The sequence below is a fragment of the Pristiophorus japonicus genome, chromosome 11, assembly GCF_044704955.1.
Source record: "Pristiophorus japonicus isolate sPriJap1 chromosome 11, sPriJap1.hap1, whole genome shotgun sequence".
In the NCBI taxonomy this organism is placed as follows: Eukaryota; Metazoa; Chordata; class Chondrichthyes; family Pristiophoridae; genus Pristiophorus; species Pristiophorus japonicus.
In genome coordinates this window covers 24,261,565-24,285,195 of record NC_091987.1, presented here as the reverse complement: position 1 = coordinate 24,285,195, position 23,631 = coordinate 24,261,565, and the positions used below count along the sequence as shown (strand labels likewise).

The window sequence follows — 23,631 nt, the reverse complement described above, 5'->3', positions numbered from 1 at the left end:
CGACTGCCGGGATGTTGCTGGGGCCCATAGCCTTTGCTGTATCCAGTGTGCTCAGCCGTTTCTTGATATCAGATGGAGTGAATCGAATTAGCCGAAGACTGGCTTCTGTGATGGTGGGGACCTCAGGACGAGACCGATATGGATCATCCACTCAGTACTTAGTACTGAAGATGGTTGCAAACGCGATTGGTACATGGCATTTAACACGACATTAGATAAATCCTTTGAGTAAGAATATTGAGAGAATGTGGGATGATGAGGAAAATGGGATTAGAGCAGAAGGTTCCAATTTGCAGCTAGAATGGACAGAGGCCCATTGCCCTCGTCTGGACCAAGGTTTCCGTCTTTCTGCTGATTGTGTATTTTCCACCCAATTGCTGTGATGGCCAACTGCACCAACGGTGGGTACATTCTCCTAATGACTGAGAAGCACATGAAGTAAACCATAGCTCAGCACCTCACAACTTCAATCGGAATAAGACTGAACTTACCAATGATGGTTTTCAGACCCATGTAGCCAATTGTAGAAAAAATGTAGAGCTGTAGGAACACAAACACAACATTCTCCCGTTAACTGACACGTTCATGCTGCAACTAATACCCATTATAAAGAAAGGCCTCCGGGCACAGACAACCACCCAGCCAAGAGGACCTGCAGTGGATATTGGAGTGTTGTGTGCAAGACCTGACAAATTGATTCAGCTGCAAAATATGCAATGCCATTAACATGTGTACAAACAAGAACTTGTCAAAATTGTCAAAGGATCTCAGAGGGCAAACAATGAAAAATTGTCTCTACTGATTGGTGAGTCAGTTACAAGGGGGCACAGAGGATTATTACTGGAACTAAGTGGGCCATGCAGGGCCAGGTCAGGGTAGCGAATACATAGAACAGATTTGCAGAGAGGGAATTCAAGGTCAATTGGCATCTTTAAAAAACAGCTGGAGAATCAACACGTATTGCTTGAATTTCTCCAGCGGTGAGGAAGGAAATGAAAGACCCTTGAAGAAGCCGGCCAACAGATAGTGGTGTGGGGAAGGGGAACAGAATAAGCAGGAATGTATTTTGAATGGAATTGGCTTGTTGGACTGATGATCTTTCTTCATTCTAAGCTATATATATATATTATATATATGTATATATATATATATATATATATAAAAATCACACACACACACACACACACACACACACACACACACACACACACACACAGTATCAGGGCTGGCAGAGAGTTTGAGGACAGCAAGTAGGGAGAGCAAACCACGAACAGTTACAAAGAATCAGCTGGCAACGGACCAGGGGATCTTGAAGCTCTGGATGGGTCAGAAACCACATTGGAGGTACGCAAGAGTTGAGCACAGTCTGATGACAATGATGTGTTCAAGGAGAGGGAGCAGAGGTTGGAGATAGAGCAGTAGTTTGCGTGAGGACTTGGAGGCGATTTCTAAGACGGTGATGGCAATGGTTTTGAGTGTGTTGGGGGAACGCCGAGGGATAGGGAAAGCATGGGGTTAAGGAGGAGGAGCTGGAAAATCAAGGTGGGTCAGAAGAGCACGGCGAGCAGTTCATGGGTGACATGGAGAGGGTTTGGAAAACAGCTTGAAGGAAGCAGTTAATTGAGATAATGATGGAGTTATGGGAGGGAAAGTGATGAGAGAAGCTGCAGAGTGCACTGGCAGGGAACTGATTGGATGGAGGGTTGTGGGGTGTGGGGGGAGGATAGATTAGAGGCAGGTGGCCTCAATTTTAGAGTCATAGCATGACCTAATCAAAGGATGTTATTTATATGGACTTCCAGAAGCCATTTGATAAAGTTCCACAAAAGAGATTGCTAATTAAGGTATAAGCCCATGGAATTAAAGGCAAATTATTGACCTGGTTAAGGAATTGGCTGAGCGGTGGGAGACAGAGTAGGGATAATGGGCAGGCACTCCAATTAGCAGGATGTCATGAGTGCTTTCCCATAGGGATCTGTGTTGAGGCCTCAACTATTCACAGTATCTATTAATGACTTAGATGATCGCATAGAAAGCCAGATATCCCAATTTGTCTATGACACAAAGATAGGCGGCATTGTAAGCAGTGTAGATGAAAGCATAAAATTACAAAGGGATATCAACAGATTAAGTGAATGCGCATCATCATCATAGGCAGTCCCTCGAAATCGAGGAAGACTTGCTTCCACTCTAAAAGTGAGCTCTCAGGTGACTAAACAGTTCAATGCGGGAATTACAGTCTCTGTCACATGTGGGGCAGACAGTCGTTGGAAGAAAGGGTGGGTGGGACTGGTTTGCCGCACGCGCCTTCCGCTGTCTGCACTTGGTTTCTGCATGCTCTCGGCAACAAGACTCGAGGTGCCTAGCGCCTTCCTGGATGCTTTTCTTCCACTTTGGGCAGTCTTGGGCCAGGGATTCCCAGGTGTTGGTGGGGCTGTTACACTTTATCAAGGAAGCTTTGATGGTATTCTTGAAGCGTTTCCTCTGCCCACCTGGGGCTCGCTTGCCGTGTAGGAGTTCCTAGTAGAGCACTTGCTTAGGGGGTCTCGTATCGGGCATGCGGACGATGTGGCCCACCCAACGGTCGGCGCTTCGATGCTGGGGATGTTGGCCTGAGCGAGAACACTGACATTGGTGCATCTATCCTCCCAGTGGATTTGCAGGATCTTGCGCAGGTGGTACTTCTCCAGCTCTCTCAGGTGTTTGCTGTATATGGTCCACGTCTCTGAGCCATATAGGAGGGCGGGTATCACTGCTGCCCTGCAGACCATAAGCTTGATGCCAGATTTGAGGTCCTGGTCTTCAAACACTCTCTTCCTCAGGCGACTGAAGGCTGCGCTGGCACACGGGAGGCAGTGTTGGACCTCGTCGTCTGCCCTTGCTAATAGGTATGGAAAATGGTCCACGTTGTCCAAGTCCGAGCCGTGGATTTTGATGACCGGAGCGCAGTGCTGTGTGGCGGAGTCAGGTTGGTGGAGGACCTTTGTCTTTCCGATTGGGGTCAAGTAGGGCTGCGTCATCGCAACAACCCTCTTCTCGATCTTTCTCACTGCAATGTTCCATCTCACACTCAACAAGCTCCCCGCTGGAGTGGAACTAAACTATAGAACCAGTGGGAACCTGTTCAACCTTCGTCGCCTCCAGGCCAGATCCAAGATTGTCCCATCCTCTGTCATCGAACTACAGTACCCGGACGACGCTTGCATCTGCGCACACTCAGAGGCCAAACTCCAAGCCATCGTCAACACCTTCACCGAGGCGTATGAAAGCATGGGCCTTACGCTAAACATCCGTAAGACAAAGGTCCTCTATCAACCTGACCCCGCCACACAGTGAACGTGCAAGACTGTGGCAAATGGATTTCAATGTAGGCAAATGTGAGGTCATCCACTTTGGACCTAAAAATGATGGAACAGGGTACTTTCTAAATGGTGAAAAGCTAAAACAGTGGAGGACAAAAGAGACTTAGGGGCCCAGGTACGTAGATTAGGAAAATGTCATGGACAGGTACAGAAAATAATTAAAAAGGCTGACTGAATGCTGGCCTTTAAATGTAGATGACTAGAATACAAGGGGGTAGAAGTTATGCTGCAGCTGTACAAAGCCCTGGTTAGATCACACCTGGAGCACTGTGAGCAGTTCTGGTCACCGGAGGGAGTGCAGCGTAGGTTTACCAGAATAATACCCAGACTCCAAGGATTAAATTACGAGGAGAGATACACAAATTAGGGTTGTATTCCCCAGAATTTAGAAGGCTATGGAGTGTTCTGATCGAAGTTTTCAAGATATTAAGAGGAACAGATAGGATAGATAGAAACTATTTCTGCTGGTTGGGGAGTCTAGGACAAGGGGGCATAGTTTAAAAATTAGAGCCAGCCTTTCAGGAGTGAAATTAGGAAACACTTGTACACACAAAGGGTGGTAGAAGTTTGGAATTCTCTTCCGCAAACAGTAATTGAAGCTAGATCAATTGTTAATTTTAAATCTGAGACTGATAGATTTTTGTTAACCAAATGTAACAAGGGATATGGGCCAAAGGCAGGTTTATGGAGTTAGGTCGCAGATCAGCCATGATCACACAGAATTATAGAATGGTTACAACACAGGAGAAAGCCCATCAGCCGCGCTGGCTCTCTGCAAGAACACTTCAGCCAGTCCCACTCCCCCGCCCTTTCCCTGTAGCCCTGTCCCTATTTAAAAAAGGAGGCAGACCAGTTAGCCTAACATCTGTGGTTGGGAAAATGTTGGAGTCCATTATTAAAGAAGCAGTTGCAGTACATTTGGAAAAGCAAAATTCGGTCAGGCAAAGTCAGCATGGATTTGTGAAAGGGAAGTCATGTTTGACAAATTTGCTGGAGTTCTTTGAGGATGCAATGAACAGGGTGGATAAAGGGGAACCAGTAGATGTGGTGTATTTGGACTTCCAGAAGGCATTTGACAAGATGCCACATAAAAGGTTACTGCACAAGATAAAAGTTCAAAGTGTTGGGGGTAATATATTAGCATGGATAGAGGATTGGCTAACGAACAGAAAACAGAGAGTCGGGATAAATGGTTCATTCTCTGGTTGGCACAGGGATCAGTGCTGGGACCCCAACTATTTACAATCTATATTAACGACTTGGAAGAAGGGACTGAGTGTAACGTAGCCAAGTTTGCTGGCGATACAAAGATGGGAGGAAAAGCAATGTGTGACGAGGACACAAAAAATCTGCAAAAGGACATAGACAGGCTAAGTGAGTGGGCAAAAATTTGGCAGATGGAGTATAATGTCGGAAAGTGTGAGGCCATGCACTTTGGCAGAAAAAAAAAATCGAAGAGCAAGTTATTATTTAAATGGAGAAAGATTGCAAAGTGCCGCAGTACAGCGGGACCTGAGGGTACTTGTGCACGAAACACAAATGGATAGTATGCAGGTTCAGCAAGTGATCAGGAAGGCCAATGGTATCTTGGCCTTTATTGCAAAGGGGATGGAGTATAAAAGCAGGGAAGTCTTGCTACAGCTATACAAGGTATTGGTGAGGCCACATCTGGAATACTGCGTGCAGTTTTGGTTTCCATATTTACGAAAGGATATACTTGCTTTGGAGGCAGTTCAGCGAAGGTTCACTTGGTTGATTCCAGGGGTGAGGGGGTTGACTTATGAGGAAAGGTTGAGTAGGTTGGGCCTCTATTCATTGGAATTCAGAAGAATGAGAGGTGATCTTATCAAAACGTATAAGATTATGAGGGGGCTTGACAAGTTGGATGCAGAGAGGATATTTCCACTGATGGAGGAGACTAGAACTAGGGGGCATAATCTTAGAATAAGGGCCCGCCCATTTAAAAACAGAGATGAGGAGAAATTTCTTCTCTCAGAGGGTTGTATATCTGTGGAATTCGCTGCCTCAAAGAGCTGTGGAATAAATTTGAGACAGAAATAGACAGTTTCTTAAACGATAAGAGAATAAGGGGTTATGGGGAGCAGGCGGGAAGTGGAGCTGAGTCCATGATCAAATCAGCCATGATCTTATTAAATGGCGGAGCAGGCTCGAGGGGCCGTATGGCCGAATCCTGCTCCTATTTCTCATGTTCTTATGTTTTCCTTCAAGTACTTATCCAATTCCCTTTCGAAAGCCATGATTGAATCTGCCTCCACCACCCTTTCAGGCAGTGCATTCCAGATCTTAACCACTCGCTGCATAAAAAAGGTTTTCCTCATGTCGTCTTTGGCTCTCCTGCCAATCACCTTAAATCTGTGTCCTCTGGTTCTCGAGCCTTCCGCCAATGGGAACAATTAAATGGCCAAACAGATTCAAGGGGCTCAATGACCTACTCCTCTTCCTCTGTTCCTGTCTGTGAAACCCGTACCCCAGTGTGAGTCAGAATCATCATCATCATCATCATAGGCAGTCCTTCGAAGTGAGGATGACTTGCTTCCACGCCAAAAAAAAGATGAGATCACAGGCGTTTCAATGATGGATCTAATATTCCCGATCCCGAACTACATAGTGAAGGGTGGAAGATGCCAGTGTGTGGATTTATAAAAAAACGTTTGGTGGCCGTTGCACACCAGCCACCACACGGGCTTGACAGAGCGAGGTCTTGGTCCAGTGGCAAGGATTAACCAAGACGACTGGAGACCTGCTCTGCTGCACGGACCGAGTGCGCACACACATCGCAGTGTGGGCTGGCCCGTTCTGCCCCTGGGCCCACGCCTCTTCTGGTCCCGAACTTGCCCCTTCGCGCCTCTCCTGGGCCCCGATCATGTCCCTCTAGTCTCACTGCTCCTGCTGTACCTGCCCACGCTGGACCTTGATGAAGTGCCTCTTCACTGCTGTACCTTGCCGATGTACGCCGCCACGCTGCCCTTGGCCGCCGCTCGCCGCTCCTTTTATGGCCCCGACCTGCCACTGATGGTCTCTCGCAGGTCAGGGCCATAACAGGTTGTCTGTTAAAGCCCCACTCCAGGATAACCTAGGCTGGCACTTCATTGAAGTACTGGGGCAGTGCTACATTGTCAGAGCTACCGTCCTTTTGATGGTTCTTTACAATGAGGCCCTGTCTGCCACTGTGTTGGATGTTAAAAATCCCATGGCCCTATTTGAAGAGATGGACCGGGCCCTCTTTCAACCAACACTAAAATTAGGTTAACTGTCCATTCAGTTTGTGGGATCTTTCCATCTTCAAAATGGCTCCCATGTTTGCCCACAGAACAACAATCACTGCAATTCACTGAGATACGGTGCTGTGTAAATAACATTGGCAGCTGGTCTTACTGTAGGTGCTGCCAGCAGCAACATCACACCACAAGTGGTCGCCCTCTTCCTCGTGTAATCAGATATCACACCAGCAAGGATTCCACCTGGGGATAGAAACATACATATAAACAGCACACGTCAACAGGCGCCATGCAGTTACACAGAGATCTCACCTTCAAACCCACGATTATGGGCCGTCACTATTCAGAAAACGCCAGGTCCTGCACATGTGCAGTGCGTTCTCCTGCAGGGAACTGGATGATTGCAGGATGCAAAGCAACCGAGGGGGAATGGGAATGGATTTTTGGTACGCTGTGGCAAGCTCGGATCCTGGAAATATTTTTAAACTGACTGATACTGAAGCACTATTTCCAAGCACTCCTGCAGCTAGATCTACTGGTATTTAGATATCGACTCTGTTGGTGTTTACACGCCTACTCCCATTGCCTGGGAGGACAGACGCGCCATCATTAGCGTCCTCAACCAGGCCAACATCCCCAGCATTGAAGCACTGACCACAGGGATGGAGTACAAAAGCAGGGAGGTCCTGCTGCAACTGTACAGGGTATTGGTGAGGCCGCACCTGGAGTATTGCGTGCAGTTTTGGTCACCTTACTTAAGGAAGGATATACTAGCTTTGGAGGGGGTACAGAGACGATTCACTAGGCTGATTCTGGAGATGAGGGGGTTACCTTATAATGATAGATTGAGTAGACTGGGTCTTTACTCCTTGGAGTTCAGAAGGATGAGGGGTGATCTTATAGAAACATTTAAAATAATGAAAGGGATAGACAAGATAGAGGCAGAGAGGTTGTTTCCACTGGTCGGGGAGACTAGAACTAGGGGGCACAGCCTCAAAATACGGGGGAGCCAATTTAAAACCGAGTTGAGAAGGAATTTCTTCTCCCAGAGGGTTGTGAATCTGTGGAATTCTCTGCCCAAGGAAGCAGTTGAGGCTAGCTCATTGAATGTATTCAAATCACAGATAGATAGATTTTTAACCAATAAGGGAATTAAGGGTTATGGGGAGCGGGCGGGTAAGTGGAGCTGAGTCCACGGCCAGATCAGCCATGATATTTTTGAATGGCGGAGCAGGCTCGAGGGGCTTGATGGCCTACTCCTGTTCCTAATTCTTATGTTCTTATGTTCACACTTGATCAGCTCCGCTGGGCAGGCCACCTTGTCCGCATGCCAGACACGAGACTCCCAAAGCAAGCGCCCTACTCGGAACTCCTTCACGGCAAACGAGCCAAAGATGGGCAGCAGAAACGTTACAAGGACGCCCTCAAAGATAAAGTGCAACATCCCCACTGACACTTGGGAGTCCCTGGCCCAAGACCACCCTAAGTGGAGGAAGTGCATCCGGGAGGGCACTGAGCACCTCGAGTCTCATCGCTGAGAGCATGCAGAAATCAAGCGCAGGACTGTGGTTCTCGTATTGGACTGTACAGCCACCTAAGGACTCATTTTAAGAGTGGAAGCAAGTCTTCCTCGATTCCGAGGGACTACCTATGATGTTGATGATGACGACTCCCGTTGGGAGCATTGTTTGATGGGACTGTTGGCATTTACACACCTACACCTGTTTGACTAGTTTTCTACCTACAAATCTCCTTTGTTGAAATGACCTCTGGTCCTGTTTTTGGTGCCACTTCTGCTGTAAAGCAAAGCTGACAAAGGAACTATGGGTGGAGAGACAGCAAAAGGCACGCACACAGAAAGGAGAAAATGAGTAAGACAGGATGGTAAAAAGAGAGCGCAAAGGAAAAGCTGAACTAAATAAAAAGGCAAAGTGAGTGAGAGTTTGTGAAAAAGAAAGTAAAAGAGGGAAAGCAGAGAATGAAAGGAGAAAGAAAAATTGAGGGAAAGGCAGATAAAGATAATGTGAGCAAGAAAAAAAGCTAATGAGAGAAAGAGAAGAGAGAAGCAGAGAACAGAAAGAAGAAGGAAAGGAGGAGAATGGGAAGGAAAGAGAGGAGGAGAAAAGATAGGTGGAGAAGAAAGGAATAGGAAAGAAGAGAAAGGGAAACAAAAAGACAAAAAAAAAGAGGAGAGAAAAAGAATGAAAGCAGGAAAGAGAAACAGAGAAAGAAAAGGAGAGAAAATAAAAAGGAGTGAAAAGACGGAAAATGAACACCCAATGACCCGGGTTCCCAACACCACCCCACCCCCCCACTCCCAAAGGTCCCCCCGGCGTCCCCCCAGATCCCAGGTTTCCCCCCTCCCACGTTGCCGCCTCCTCCCACGTCCCGAGTTACCCAACCCCCTCCCACCCAGATCCCAGGTTTCCCCCCCCCCGCCGCCACCAAACGTCCCTCATTACAAGTAACCTGGAGGACTCGTACCTATGATTCCACCTACGTCAAACAGTGTTGAAAGATCTCCAGCTTTTTTGGCATCAAAATGCTCTGGAAAAATAATAAATGAAATTGTAAGGAAGTTAAATATTTGAAACTCATGGTAAATGCAGGCGGCTTCTCACTGCCATCTTCCAGATCATGCAGTAAGGGAAAGCCATTTTCAGATCTGCGTTATAAGCAACCTTTCATTGTCCACTAAACTGGTCCTGGTTTTGCACTGTTCATTCATTCCTGGGATGTGAGCATCGCTGACAAGGCTGACATTTATTACCCATCCCGAGTTAAACAAATTGAGGGGTTGGCGAGGCCACAGAGGGCAGTTAAAAGACAACTATGTTGGTGTGGGACTGGAGTGACACATTGGCCAGACTGGGTAAGGACGGCAGGTTTCCTTCCCTAAAGTAAGAGTAGATAAGGGGGAAACCAGTGGATGTAGTATATTTGGATTTTCAAAAGCCATTCGATAAGGTACCACACAAGCCAAGAAGTCATGGGGTTGAGGGTAATATATTAGCATGGATAGAGAACTGATTAAAGGACAGAAAATAGAAAGTAGTAATGAATGGGTCATTTTCCGGTTGACAAGCTGGTAATAATGGGGTACACCGCAAGGATCGGTGCTGGGGCCTCAGCTATTGACAATCTATATTAATGACTGAGATGAAGGGCCCTAGTGCAATGTATCCAAGTTTGCTGACAATATAAAGCTGGTGGGAAAGTAAGCTGTAAGGAAGACACCTGGAGTACCGTGTATGGTTTTGGTCTCCGTACCTAAGGAAGAATATAATTGCCTTTAGGTGCAAAGTAGGTTCCCGAGATTGATTCCTGGGTTGAGAGGGTTATTCGATGAGGAGAGATTGAGCCGATACTCTGGAGTTTAGAAGAATGAGAGGTGATCTCATTGAAACATACAAGATTCTGATGGGGCATGACCGGGTAGATGCAGGGAGGATGTTTCCCCCGGGCTGGGGAGTCTAGAACCAGGGGCCACAGTCTCAGGATAAGGGGTCGGCCATTTAGGACTGAGATGAGGAGAAATTTCTTCACTCAGAAGGTTGTGAATCTTTTGAATTCTCTGCCCCCAGAGGGCTGTGGATGCTGAGTCGCTGAGTATATTCAAGACAGAGATCGATAGATTTTTGGACCAAGGGATTCAAGGTGCAGGAAAGTGGAGTTGAGGTCGAAGATCAACCATAATCTTATTGAATGGCAGAGCAGGCTCGAGGGGCTGAATGGCCTACTCCTGCGCCAAGTCCTATTTCTTATGTTATGTTCTAAAGGACATTACTGAACCAATTGGGTTTTTACAACAATCCAACAGATTCATCTTACTTTTACTGGTACCAGCTTTTTATTTCTAGATTCAAAAAAAAAAATATTAAACTGAATTCAAATTCTCAAACGACCATGAATGTGAACTCCGGATTTACTAGTCCAAGAACACAAGCAGAACGCTGCCATACACCCTTACAAAGGATTAAGCTGCTGCTGCATTACAACCTTGCAGTTGCTGTATAGTTCATGAGGGACAGAGCTGTAGGTTTATCCAGCAAACACGTCAGTGCATTTCCATAGTAATTCCAACATTAATCCAGGTCATTGCAACCCCACTACCACTTTGTAATCTTGTTACTTACCTTTGTTGGCGAGATACATTGGGAGCCAGAAAAGGAATGTGTAACTGACCAGCTTGGCAAAGAGCAGACACAAGGAAAACTCCACTACACCCTGCAAAACACAAGCAGACAGGAAGCCCATTACAGCAGTTCCGGCTCAGCTCATGCTCAGTCCAGGAGACATGGCTCAGCTCACAGCTCGACTTCCAAGGAAAATCAAGCCAGGGAAATGAGTCGGTGCTCAAGAATGCCACATATTCTCACCCCACGATACAGATGGGAATTTATTTAAAAGTCAGTGAAGGGCGCCTCAAATAGCTCAGCTGGTGAAGGAGGTGAGCAGCCGACGAGGAAGAGCCAGGCCTGATCCGCAATCGGTGCTGAGGTAACTAATCCCAGGCACAGCAGTGGAGACTACATTTGGCCTCAGTGTCTTGAGTTAGGCAAGGAAAATTAGCCAGTGTTCCTGCTCCCGATCACTGCCCAGCAAGATTTCCCAAACTTGAAGATGAAGAATGACCATTTTGGTAAGTGGGAGCAGGTTGGGCTGGCCCCTGTGGAACCATAGCCCAGAAAGAATCAACACCTTCCAGAGGGAAGCTCAAGGTGCCCAATGAGTGCCTGCAGAACCATACCCCAGAAAAAGTCAGCACTTTCATGAGAGGGATTTGATAGAATAGTCAGGGATAAACTGTTTCCACTGGCGATGGGTCAGTAATCAGAGGACACAGATTTAAAATAATTGGCAAAAAAGCCAAGGGCGGGGGGTGGGGGGGCGGTGGCGGAGAAATGAGACAACATCTTTGACTCAGCGAGTGGTTGCGATCGGGAACGCGCTGCCTGAAAGGGAAGTGGAAGCAGATTAATAGTAACTTTCAAAAGGGAATTGGATAGATACTTAAAAAGGGAAGATTTACAGGGCTGGGAGGAAGGAGCAGGGAGAGTGCGACTAATTGGACAGCTCTTTCAAAGAGCCAGTACAAGCATGATGGGCCGAATAGCCTCCTTCTGTGCTCTACAATTCTAGGAGAGGGGTGGGGTAAACACAGTACACCATTGTCCAACAAATGCTTGTGGATCTATAATCCAGAAAAAGTCAATGCCGTCAGGAGAAATGGGGGTAATTTGACAGAAAACAGGACTTTGTTTTTGAATAGGAATTAGCCCAATGTTACAATTTTTTTTTTTAAATTGCCAAACCGGATGGTCTACACCTGGGCAGCACCTGAACCAATGTCCTCGGGGGAGTGTTTGTTAGTGCTGTTGGGGAGGAGTTAAACTAATATGGCAGGGTGATGGGAACCTATGCAGGGAGATAGAGGGAAGTAGAATGGGGGCAGAAGCAAAAGATAGAAAGAAGAAAAGTAAAAGTGGAGGGCAGAGAAACCTAAGGCAAAAAACAAAAAGGGCCACATTACAGCAAAACTCTAAAGGGGCAAAGTGTGTTCGAAAGACAAGCCTGAAGGCTCTGTGCCTCAATGCGAGGAGTATTCGGAATAAGGTGGACAAATTAACTGCGCAGATAGCAGTTAATGGGTATGATGTAATTGGTATCACGGAGACATGGCTCCAGGGTGACCAAGGCTGGGAACTCAACATCCAGAGGTATTCAACATTTAGGAAGGATAGACAGAAAGGAAAAGGAGGCGGGGTGGCATTGCTGGTTAAATAGTAAATGAATGCAATAGTAAGAAAGGACATTAACTTGGATGATATGGAATCTGTATGGGTGGAGCTGTGGAATAGCAAAGGGCAGAAAACGCTAGTGGGAGTTGTGTACAGACCACCAAACAGTAGTAGTAAGGTTGGGGACAGCATCAAACAAGAAATTAGAGATGCATGCAATAAAAGGTACAGCAGTTATCATGGGTGACTTTAATCTACATATTGATTGGGCTAACCAAACTGATAGCAATGCGGTGGAGGAGGATTTCCTAGAGTGTATTAGGAATGGTTTTCTAGACCAATATGTCGAGGAATCAACTAGGGAGCTGGCCATCCTAGACTGGCTGATGTGTAATGAGAAGGAACTGATTAGCAATCTTGTTGTGCGAGGCCCCTTGGAGAAGAGCGATCATAATATGGTAGAATTCTTTATTAAGATGGAGAGTGACACAGTTAATTCAGAAACTAGGTTGAGTAAAGATAACTTCGATGGTTTGAGGCATGAATTGGCCAGGATAGACTGGCAAATGATACTTAAAGAGTTGACGGTGGATAGGCAATGGCAAACATTTAAAGATCACATGGATGAACTTCAGCAATTGTACATCCCTGTCTGGAGTAAAAATAAAACAGGGAAGGTGGCTCAACCGTGGCTAACAAGGGAAATTAAGGATAGTGTTAAAACCAAGGAAGAGGCATATAAATTGGCCAGAAAAAGCAGCAAACCTGAGGACTGGGAGAAATTTAGAATTCAGCAGAGGAGGACTAAGGGTTTAATGAGGAGGGGGAAAATAGAGTACGAGAAGAAGCTTGCCGGGAACATAAAAACTGACAGCAAAAGCTTCTATAAATATGTAAAGAGAAAAAGATTAGTGAAGACAAACGTAGGTCCCTTGCAGTCGGATTCAGGTGAATTTATAATGGGGAACAAAGAAATGGCAGACCAATTGAACAAATACCTTGATTCTGTCTTCACAAAGGAAGACCAGAAATAACCTTCCGGAAGTACTCGGGGGCCGAGGGTCGAGTGAGAAGGAGGAATTGAAGAATATCCTTATTAGGCGGGAAATTGTGTTAGGGAAATTGATGGGATTTGAAGGCCGATAAATCCCTGGGGCCTGATAGTCTGCATCCCAGAGTACTTAAGGAAGTGGCCCTAGAATTAGTGGATAAACTCCAGTGGATAAAGGCCCAGTTGATCCAGTCTCTCCTCATATGTCAGTCCTGCCATCCCGGTAATCAGTCTGGTGAACTTTTGCTGCACTCCCTCAATAGCAAGAACGTCCTTCCTCAGATTAGGAAACCAAAACTGAACACAATATTCCAGGTGAGGCCTCACCAAGGCCCTGTACAACTGCAGCAAGACCTCCCTGCTCCTATACTCAAATCCCCTAGCTATGAAGGCCAACATACCATTTGCCTTCTTCACCACCTGCTGTACCTGCATGCCAACTTACAATGACTGATGAAGCATGACACCCAGGTCTCGTTGCACCTCCCTTTTTCTTAACTGCCGCCATGCAGATAACAATCTGCCTTTGTGTTTCTGCCCCCAAAATGGATAACCTCACATTTATCCACATGAAACTGCATCTGCCATGCATTTGCCCACTCACCTAACCTGTCCAAGTCACCCTGCAGCCTCTTAGCGTCCTCCTCACAGCTCACACTGCCACCCAGTTTAGTGTCATCTGCAAACTTGGAGATATTACACTCAATTCCTTCATCTAAATCGTAATGTATATTGTAAAGAGCTGGGGTCCCAGCACTGAGCCCCGCGGCACTCCACGAGTCACTGCCTGCCATTCTGAAAAGGACCCGTTTATCCCGACTCTCTGCTTCCTGTCTGCCAACCAGTTCTCTATCCATGTCAGTACATTACCCCCAATATCATGTGCTTTGATTTTGTACACCAATCTCTTGTGCGGGACCTTGTCAAAAGCTTTTTCAAAGTCCAAATACACCACATCCACTGATTCTCCCTTGTCCACTCTCCTACTTACATCCTCAAAAAATTCCAGAAGACTCGTCAAGCATGATTTTCCTTTCATAAATCCATGCTGACTTGGACCGATCCTGTCACTGCTTTCCAAATGCGCTTTCATCCTTAATGATTCATTCCAACATTTTCCCCACTACTGCTGTCAGGCTAATCGGTCTATAATTACCCATTTTCTCTCCCTCCTTTTTTAAAATGTGGTGTTACATTAGCTACCCTCCATTCCATAGGAACTGATCCAGAGTCGATAGACTGTTGGAAAATGATCACCAATGCATCCACTATTTCTAGGGCCACTTCCTAAAGTACTCTGGGATGCAGACTATCAGGTCCCGGGGATTTATCGGCCTTCAATCCCATCAATTTCCCTAACACAATTTCCCGTCTAATAAGGATATCCTTTAGTTCCTTTTTCTCACTAGATCCATTATGCCCTAGTACATCGGAAGGTTATTTGTGTGTTCCTTCGTGAAGACAGAACCAAAATATTTGTTCAATTGGTCTGCCATTTCTTTGTTCCCCATTATAAATTCACCTGAATCCAACTGCAAGGGACCTACGTTTGTCTTCACTAATCTTTTTCTCTTCACATATCTATAGAAGCTTTTGCAGTCAGTTTTTATGTTCCCTGCAAGCTTCCTCTCGTACTCTATTTTTCCCCCTCTTAATTAAACCCTTAGTCCTCCTCTGTTGAAGTCTAAATTTCTCCCAGTCCTCATGTTTGTTGCTTTTTTTTAGCCAATTTATATGTCTCTTCCTTGGATTTAACACTATCCTTAATTTCCTTTGTTAGCCACGCTTGAGCCAACTTCCCCGTTTTATTTTTATTCCAGACAGGGATGTACAATTGCTGAAGTTCATCCATGTGATCTTTAAATGTTTGCCATTGCTTATCCACCATCAACCCTTTAAGTGTCCTTTGCCAGTCTATTCTAGCCAATTCACACCTCATACCGTCGTGGTTACCTTTCCTTAAGTTCAGGACCCTAGTTTCCAAATTAACTGTGTCACTCTCCATCTTAATAAAGAATTCTACCATATTATGGTCACTCTTCCCCAAGGGGCCTCGCACAACAAGATTGCTAATTAGTCCCTTCTCATTACACATCACCCAGTCGACGATGGCCAGCTCTCTAGTTAGTTCCTCGACATATTGGTCTAGAAAACCATCCCTAATACACTCCAGGAAATCCTCCTCCACCGCATTGCTACCAGTTTGGTTAGCCCAATCAATATGTAGATTAAAGTCGCCCATGATAACTGTTGTACCTTTATTGCACACATCCCTAATTTCTTGTTTGACGCTGTCCCCAACCTCACTTCTACTATTTGGTGGTCTGTACACAACTCCCACTAGCGTTTTCTACACTTTGGTATTCCGCAGCTCCACCCATACAGACTCTGCATCATCCAAGCTAATGTCCCTCCTTACTATTGCATTAATTTCCTCTTTAACCAGCAACGTCATCCCACCTCCTTTTCCTCTCTGTCTATCCTTCCTAAATATTGAATAGCCCTGGATGTTGAGTTCCCAGCCTTGGTCACCCTGGAGCCATGTCTCTGTGATGCCAATTACATCACACCCGTTAACTGCTGTCTGCGCAGTTAATTCGTCCACCTTATTCCGAATACTCCTCGCATTGAGGCACAGAGCCTTCAGGCTTGCCTTTTTAACACACTTTGCCCCTTTAGAATTTTGCTGTAATGTGGCCCTTTTTGTTTTTTGCCTTGGGTTTCTCTGCCTTCCACTTTTACTATTCTCCTTTCTATCTTTTGCTTCTGCCTCCATTTTATTTCCCTCCGTCTCCCTGCATAGGTTCCCATCCCCCTGCCATGTTAGTTTAACTCCTCCCCAATAGCACTAGCAAACACTCCCCCTAGGACATTGGTTCCAGTCCTGCCCAGGTGCAGACCGTCCGGTTTGTACTGGTCCCACCACCCCCAGAACCGGTTCCAATGTCCCAGGAATTTGAATCCCTCCCTTCTGCACCACTCCTCAAGCCACGTATTCATCTGAGCTATCCTGCGATTCCTACTCTGACTAGCACGTGGCACTGGTAACAATCCTGAGATTACTATTTTTGAGGTCCTAATTTTTAATTTAGCTCCTAGCTCCCTAAATTCATCTCGTAGGACCTCATCCTGTTGTTTATCTATATTGTTGGTATCTATATGCACCACGACAACTGGCTGTTCACCTGCCCTTTTCAGAATGTCCTGCATCCGCTCCGAGACATCCTTGACCCTTGCACCAGGGAGGCAACATACCATCCTGGAGTCTCGGTTGCAACCGCAGAAACGCCTATCTATTCCCGTATCACTATAGCTCTCCCACTCTTTTTCCTGCCCTCCTGTGCAGCAGAGCCATCCACGATGCCATGAACTTGGCTGCTGCTGCTCTCCCCTGATGAGTCATCCTCCTCAACAGTACCCAAAGTGGTGTATCTGTTTTGCAGGGGGATGACCACAGGGGACCCCTGCACTACCTTCCTTGCACTGCTCTTCCTGTTGGTCACCCGTCCCCTATCTGGCTGTGTACCTTTACCTGCTATTCACGTCATTCTCAGCATCGTGGATGCTCCAGATTGAATCCTCCCGCAGCTCCAGTGCCGCAATGCGGTCCGTCAGGAGCTGGAGCCAGATACACTTCTCGCACACGTAGTCGTCAGGGACACCGGAAGCGTCCCTGACTTCCCACATAGTACAGGAGCATAACACGTGTCCGAGCTCTCCTGCCATGTCTTAACCCTTAGATTAACTTAATTTGGCAACAATACAAAAGGTTACTTACTGATAAAGAAAAAAAAAGAAAAGCTACTTACCAATCACCAACCAATCACTTACCCCCTTGGCTGTGATGTCACTTTTCGATTTCTTTCCACTTCTTTTTTGCCTTCTCTCCCCGCTGCAGCTGCACAGGCCACGCCTCTCCGACTCACCTCGAACTGCAGGGCCTTTTATAGGCCACGCCTCTCCGACTCACCTCGAACTGCAGGGCCTTTTATAGGCCACGCCTCTCCGACTCACCTCGAACTCCCCGAACTGCAGGGCCTTTTATAGGCCACGCCTCTCCGACTCACCTCGAACTCCCCGAACTGCAGGGCCTTTTATAGGCCGCTGCCGCTCCGACTCATCTCGAACTCCCCAAACTGCAGGGCCTTTTATAGGCCGCTGCCGCTCCGACTCACCTCGAACTCCCACAACTGCAGGGCCTTTCATAGGCCGCTGCCTCTCCGACTCACCTCGAACTCCCCGAACTGCAGGGCCTTTTATAGGCCACGCCTCTCCGACTCACCTCGATCTCCCCGAACTGCAGGGCCTTTTATAGGCCGCTGCCGCCATGACTCACCTCGAACTCCCCGAACTGCAGGGCCTTTTATAGGCCGCTGCCGCTCCGACTCACCTCGAACTCCCCGAACTGCAGGGCCTTTTATAGGCCACGCCTCTCCGACTCACCTCGAACTCCCCGAACTGCAGGGCCTTTTATAGGCCGCTGCCTCTCCGACTCACCTCGAACTCCCCGAACTGCAGGGCCTTTTATAGGCCACGCCGCTCCGACTCACCTCGAACTCCCCGAACTGCAGGGCCTTTTATAGGCCACTGCCTCTCCGACTCACCTCGAACTCCCCGAACTGCAGGGCCTTTTATAGGCCGCTGCCGCTCCGACTCACCTCGAACTCCCCGAACTGCAGGGCCTTTTATAGGCCGCTGCCTCTCCGACTCACCTCGAACTCCCTGAACTGCAGGGCCTTTTATAGGCCGCTGCCTCTCTGACTCACCTCGAACTCCCCGAACTGCAGGGCCTTTTATAGGCCGCTGCCGCTGCCGCTCCGACTCACCTCGAACTCCCCGAAATGCAGGGCCTTTTATAGGCCACGCCTCTCCGACTCACCTCGAACTCCCACAACTGCTGGACCTTTTATAGGCCGCTGCCTCTCCGACTCACCTCGAACTCCCCGAACTGCAGGGCCTTTTATAGGCCGCTGCCTCTCCGACTCACCTCGAACTCCCACAACTGCAGGGCCTTTTATAGGCCGCTGCCTCTCCGACTCACCTCGAACTCCCACAACTGCAGGGCCTTTTATAGGCCACGCCTCTCCGACTCACCTCGAACTCCCCGAACTGCAGGGCCTTTTATAGGCCACGCCTCTCTGACTCATCTCAAATTCCCCGAACTGCAGGGCCTTTTATAGGCCGCTGCCTCTCCGACTCATCTCGAACTCCCCGAACTGCAGGGCCTTTTATAGGCTGCTGCCTCTCCGACTCATCTCGAACTCCCCGAACTGCAGGGCCTTTTATAGGCCGCTGCCGCTCCGACTCACCTCGAACTCCCCAAACTGCAGGGCCTTTTATAGGCCGCTGCCGCTCCGACTCACCTCGAACTCCCCGAACTGCAGGGCCTTTTATTGGCCGCTGCCGCTCCGACTCCCGCCTCTCCGACACATCACGCTGGTCCCCGAACTGCAGGGCCTTTTATAGGCCACTGCCGCTCCGACTTCCGCCTCTCCAACTCACTCACGGGACAGGTTAGATGCTGGAAGCATGTTCCCGATGTTGGGGAAGTTCAGAACCGAGGACACAATCGTAGGATAAGGGGTAGTCCATTTAGGACTGAGATGAGGAGAAACTTCTTCACTCAGGGAGTTGTTCACCTGTGGAATTCCCTGCCGCAGAGAGTTGTTGATGCCAGTTCACTAGATATATTCAAGAGGGAGTTAGATATGGCCCTGATGGCCAATGGGATCAAGGGGTATGGAGAGAAAGCAGGAAAGGGGTACTGAGGCGAATGATCAGCCATGATCTTATTGAATGGCGGTGCAGGCTCGAAGGGCCGAATGGCCTACTCCTGCATCTATTTTTTATGTTTCTATGTTAATATATCACTAAGGATTTGAACTTCCCTGAAACATCTTTAGAGTTAAGACCTTGTTCTTTCCAGAAGAATAGGAAGTTGCTGCATCTAGAAAGGAGTTTGAACTTCCTGAGTTTTTAATGTGAAGAGTTACAACAGTTTAGATTTAGATCTCGAGCAGTGGGCCAGTGTCACAGTGATAGGGTGGAGACGGGAAAGACAGAAGGACTTGCATTTCTACAGCGCCTTTCACGACCACCGGATGTCTCAAAGCTCTTTACAGCCAATGAAGTACTTTTGGAGTGTAGTCATTGTAATCTGAGAAACACGACAGCCAATTTATGCACAGCAAGCTCCCCACAAACAGCAATGTGATAATGATCAGATAATCTGTTTTTGTTATGTTGATCGAGAGATAAATATTAGCCAGGACACCGGGGATAACTCCCCTGTTCTTTTTCAAAATAGTGCCACGGGATCTTTTATGTCCACCCGAGAGCGCAGATAGGGCCTCGGTTTAACGTCTCATCCAAAAGACGGCACCTCAGATAGTGCAGCACTCCCTCAGCACTGCACTGGGAGTGTCAGCCTAGATTTATGTGCTCAAGTACCTGGAGTGGGACTTGAACCCACAACCTTCTGACTCAGAGCTGACAGAGAAGGTATGTCACAAGCAGCTGCATCCCTCCCCACTCCTCCTCCCCATTTAATGGCCCTGATTCTGAACAGATACTTACAGGGATTCTCAGGGCTCCGAGGAAGCTGATTGCTGTGGGTGCATCTCCTCTCTTATTGCCGACTACAACGTGGCTGGTCATTAAAACGTTGGACTTGGCTGAAATCCTGTCTTCACTGTCCTTCAATAAACATTCCTGTTCTGGGACCTGGTTTGAAATTTTTATTAAATAGAAGGGAACATATTTTAAGAAGTTTCAATTAAAAATAAAACAAGACGACATTTACTGCAATTTAAAATAAGAGATGGTATTGGAAGTACAAAGCAGGCACACTGGTGCTTCTGTCAGCCCCGCTGTCAGGAACAGCAACCCGTCTCATCTCATCTGCTGATCAACCGGCTGAGTATTTCCAGTGTTTTGTGCTTTTATTTCTGATTTCAGCAATTTCAGAGGTTTATTACATCTCTCGTCACTTTGTTGCTTTAAGAACTGTGTGACTGACACATATTGACTGGCCATGGCAAAGCAGTGTTTATAGAACTGAGCCAGCAACCCAGCAGTTAGGAGTTCACATTCACAATTTACGATGGTGTAAAGTAATCTCAATAAACCCAGTACTGTGGGCTGGCTCGAGACAGAGACCATAAAAGCTTCCCGATTGTCCCAACGTCCTTCAGGGAGCAAAGGTGCCACCACTGCCCAGTACGGCGCCCACACACAACTCCAGTCCCAGTCGTGGCTGATATGTAATACACTTCGACCAAATAGTGCCACTGCTGCCCACAACCCCAAAGAACTCTGTACATGTTGCGGATAAGGAACATTCACCGCTCCCTATACTGTACCAGAGTGTTAGTGAGTTAGTGAAGCATTATACTGTACCAGAGTATTACGCCGAGTTAGTGAAGCATTATACTGTACCAGTGTGTTAGTGAGTTAGTGAAGCATTATACTGTACCAGAGTGTTACGCTGAGTTGGTAAACATTATATTGTACCACAGTGTTACATGAGTTAGTAAAGCATTATACTGTACCAGTGTGTTAGTGAGTTAGTGAAGCATTATACTGTACCAGAGTGTTACGCTGAGTTGGTAAACATTATATTGTACCACAGTGTTACATGAGTTAGTAAAGCATTATACTGTACCAGTGTGTTAGTGAGTTAGTGAAGCATTATACTGTACCAGAGTATTACGCTGAGTTGGTGAAGCATTATGCTGTACCAGAGTGTTAGTGAGTTAGTGAAGCATTATATTGTGCCAGAGTGTTACAGCGAGTTAGTGAAGCATTATATTGTACCAGAGTGTTAGTGAGTTAGTGAAGCATTATACTGTACCAGAGTGTTAGTAAGTTGGTGAAGCATTATGCTGTACCAGAGTGTTAGTGAAGCATTATATTGTACCAGTGTTACAGCGAGTTAGTGAAGCATTATACTGTACCAGAGTGTTACAATGAGTTAGTGAAGCATTATACTGTACCAGAGTGTTAGTGAATCATTATATTGTACCAGTGTTACAGCGAGTTAGTGAAGCATTATACTGTACCAGAGTGTTAGTGAGTTAGTGAAGCATTATACTGTACCAGAGTGTTAGTGAGTTAGTGAAACATTATACTGTACGAGTGTTAGTGAGTTAGTGAAGCATTATACTGTACCAGAGTGTTAGTGAGTTAGTGAAGCATTATATTGTACCAGAGTGTTACAATGAGTTAGTGAAGCATTATACTGTACCAGAGTGTGAGTGAGTTAGTGAAGCATTATACTGTACCAGAGTGTTAGTCAGTTGGTGAAGCATTATACTGTACCAGAGTGTTAGTGAGTTGGTGAAGCATTATACTGTACCAGAGTGTTAGTGAGTTAGTAAAGCATTATACTGTACCAGAGTGTTAGTGAGTTAGTGAAGCATTATATTTTACCAGAGTGTTACAGCGAGTTAGTGAAGCATTATACTGCACCAGAGTGTTACAATGAGTTAGTGAAGCATTATACTGTACCAGAGTGTTACAATGAGTTAGTGAAGCATTATACTGTACCAGAGTGTTAGTGAGTTGGTGAAGCATTATACTGTACCAGAGTGTTAGTGAATTGGTGAAGCATTATACTGTACCAGAGTGTTAGTGAGTTAGTAAAGCATTATACTGTACCAGAGTTTTAGTGAGTTAGTGAAGCATTATACTGTACCAGAGTGTTACGGTGAGTTAGTGAAGCATTATACTGTACCAGAGTATTACGCTGAGTTGGTGAAGCATTATATTGTACCAGAGTGTTAGTGAGTTAGTGAAGCATTATACTGTACCAGAGTGTTACATGAGTTAGTGAAGCATTATACTGTACCAGAGTGTTACGCTGAGTTGGTGAAGCATTATATTGTACCAGAGTGTTAGTGAGTTAGTGAAGCATTATACTGTACCAGAGTGTTACATGAGTTAGTGAAGCATTATACTGTACCAGAGTGTTAGTGAGTTAGTGAAGCATTATATTGTACCAGAGTGTTACAGCGAGTTAGTGAAGCATTATATTGTACCAGAGTGTTGCAGTGAGTTAGTGGAGCATTATACTGTACCAGAGTGTTAGTGAGTTAGTGAAGCATTATACTGTACCAGAGTGTTAGTGAGTTAGTGAAGCATTATACTGTACCAGAGTGTTAGTGAGTTAGTGAAGCATTATACTGTACCAGAGTGTTAGTGAGTTAGTGAAGCATTATACTGTACCAGAGTGTTACGGTGAGTTAATGAAGCATTATACTGTACCAGAGTGTTACAGCGAGTTAGTGAAGCATTATACTGTACCAGAGTGTTACAGCGAGTTAGTGAAGCATTATACTGTACCAGAGTGTTACAGCGAGTTAGTGAAGCATTATACTGTACCAGAGTGTTACAATGAGTTAGTGAAGCATTATATTGTACCAGAGTGTTACAGCGAGTTAGTGAAGCATTATACTGTACCAGAGTGTTACAATGAGTTAGTGAAGCATTATACTGTACCAGAGTGTTAGTGAGTAAGTGAAGCATTATATTGTACCAGAGTGTTAGTGAGTTAGTGAAGCATTATACTGTACCAGAGTGTTAGTGAGTTAGTGAAGCATTATACTGTACCAGAGTGTTAGTGAAGCATTATATTGTACCAGAGTGTTACAGCGAGTTAGTGAAGCATTATACTGTACCAGAGTGTTAAAATGAGTTAGTGAAGCATTATACTGTACCAGAGTGTTAGTGAGTTAGTGAAGCGTACCAGAGTGTTAGTGAGTTAGTGAAGCATTATACTGTACCAGAGTGTTACAGTGAGTTAGTGAAGCATTATACTGTACCAGAGTGTTAGTGAGTTAGTGAAGCATTATATTGTACCAGAGTGTTAGTGAGTTAGTGAAACATTATATTGTACCAGAGTGTTAGTGAGTTCGTGAAGCATTATACTGTACCAGAGTGTTAGTGAGTTAGTGAAGCATTATACTGTACCAGAGTGTTAGTGAGTTAGTGAAGCATTATACTGTACCAGTGTTACAGTGAGTTAGTGAAGCATTATACTGTACCAGAGTGTTAGTGAGTTAGTGAAGCATTATACTGTACCAGAGTGTTACAGTGAGTTAGTGAAGCATTATACTGTACCAGAGTGTTAGTGAGTTGGTGAAGCATTATACTGTACCAGAGTGTTACAGTGAGTTAGTGAAGCATTATACTGTACCAGAGTGTTAGTGAGTTAGTGAAGCATTATACTGTACCAGAGT

At 46.1% G+C, this 23,631-nt stretch overlaps 1 protein-coding gene across 3 annotated transcripts in view; it reads right to left on the bottom strand.

The window, feature by feature from the left end:
* slc37a1 (solute carrier family 37 member 1) overlaps positions 1–23,631 on the bottom strand; it is a 161,241-nt gene that overhangs the window by 30,238 nt on the left and 107,372 nt on the right. For all 3 annotated transcript variants that reach the window (XM_070893262.1, XM_070893263.1, XM_070893264.1), the window contains exons 12-16: positions 19,970–20,116; positions 10,738–10,828; positions 9,086–9,148; positions 6,759–6,844; positions 492–540 (exon numbers count right to left, since the gene is read on the bottom strand). In XM_070893262.1, coding sequence (XP_070749363.1) covers positions 492–540; positions 6,759–6,844; positions 9,086–9,148; positions 10,738–10,828; positions 19,970–20,116 — 436 coding nt within the window. The remainder of the gene's footprint in view (positions 1–491; positions 541–6,758; positions 6,845–9,085; positions 9,149–10,737; positions 10,829–19,969; positions 20,117–23,631) is intronic.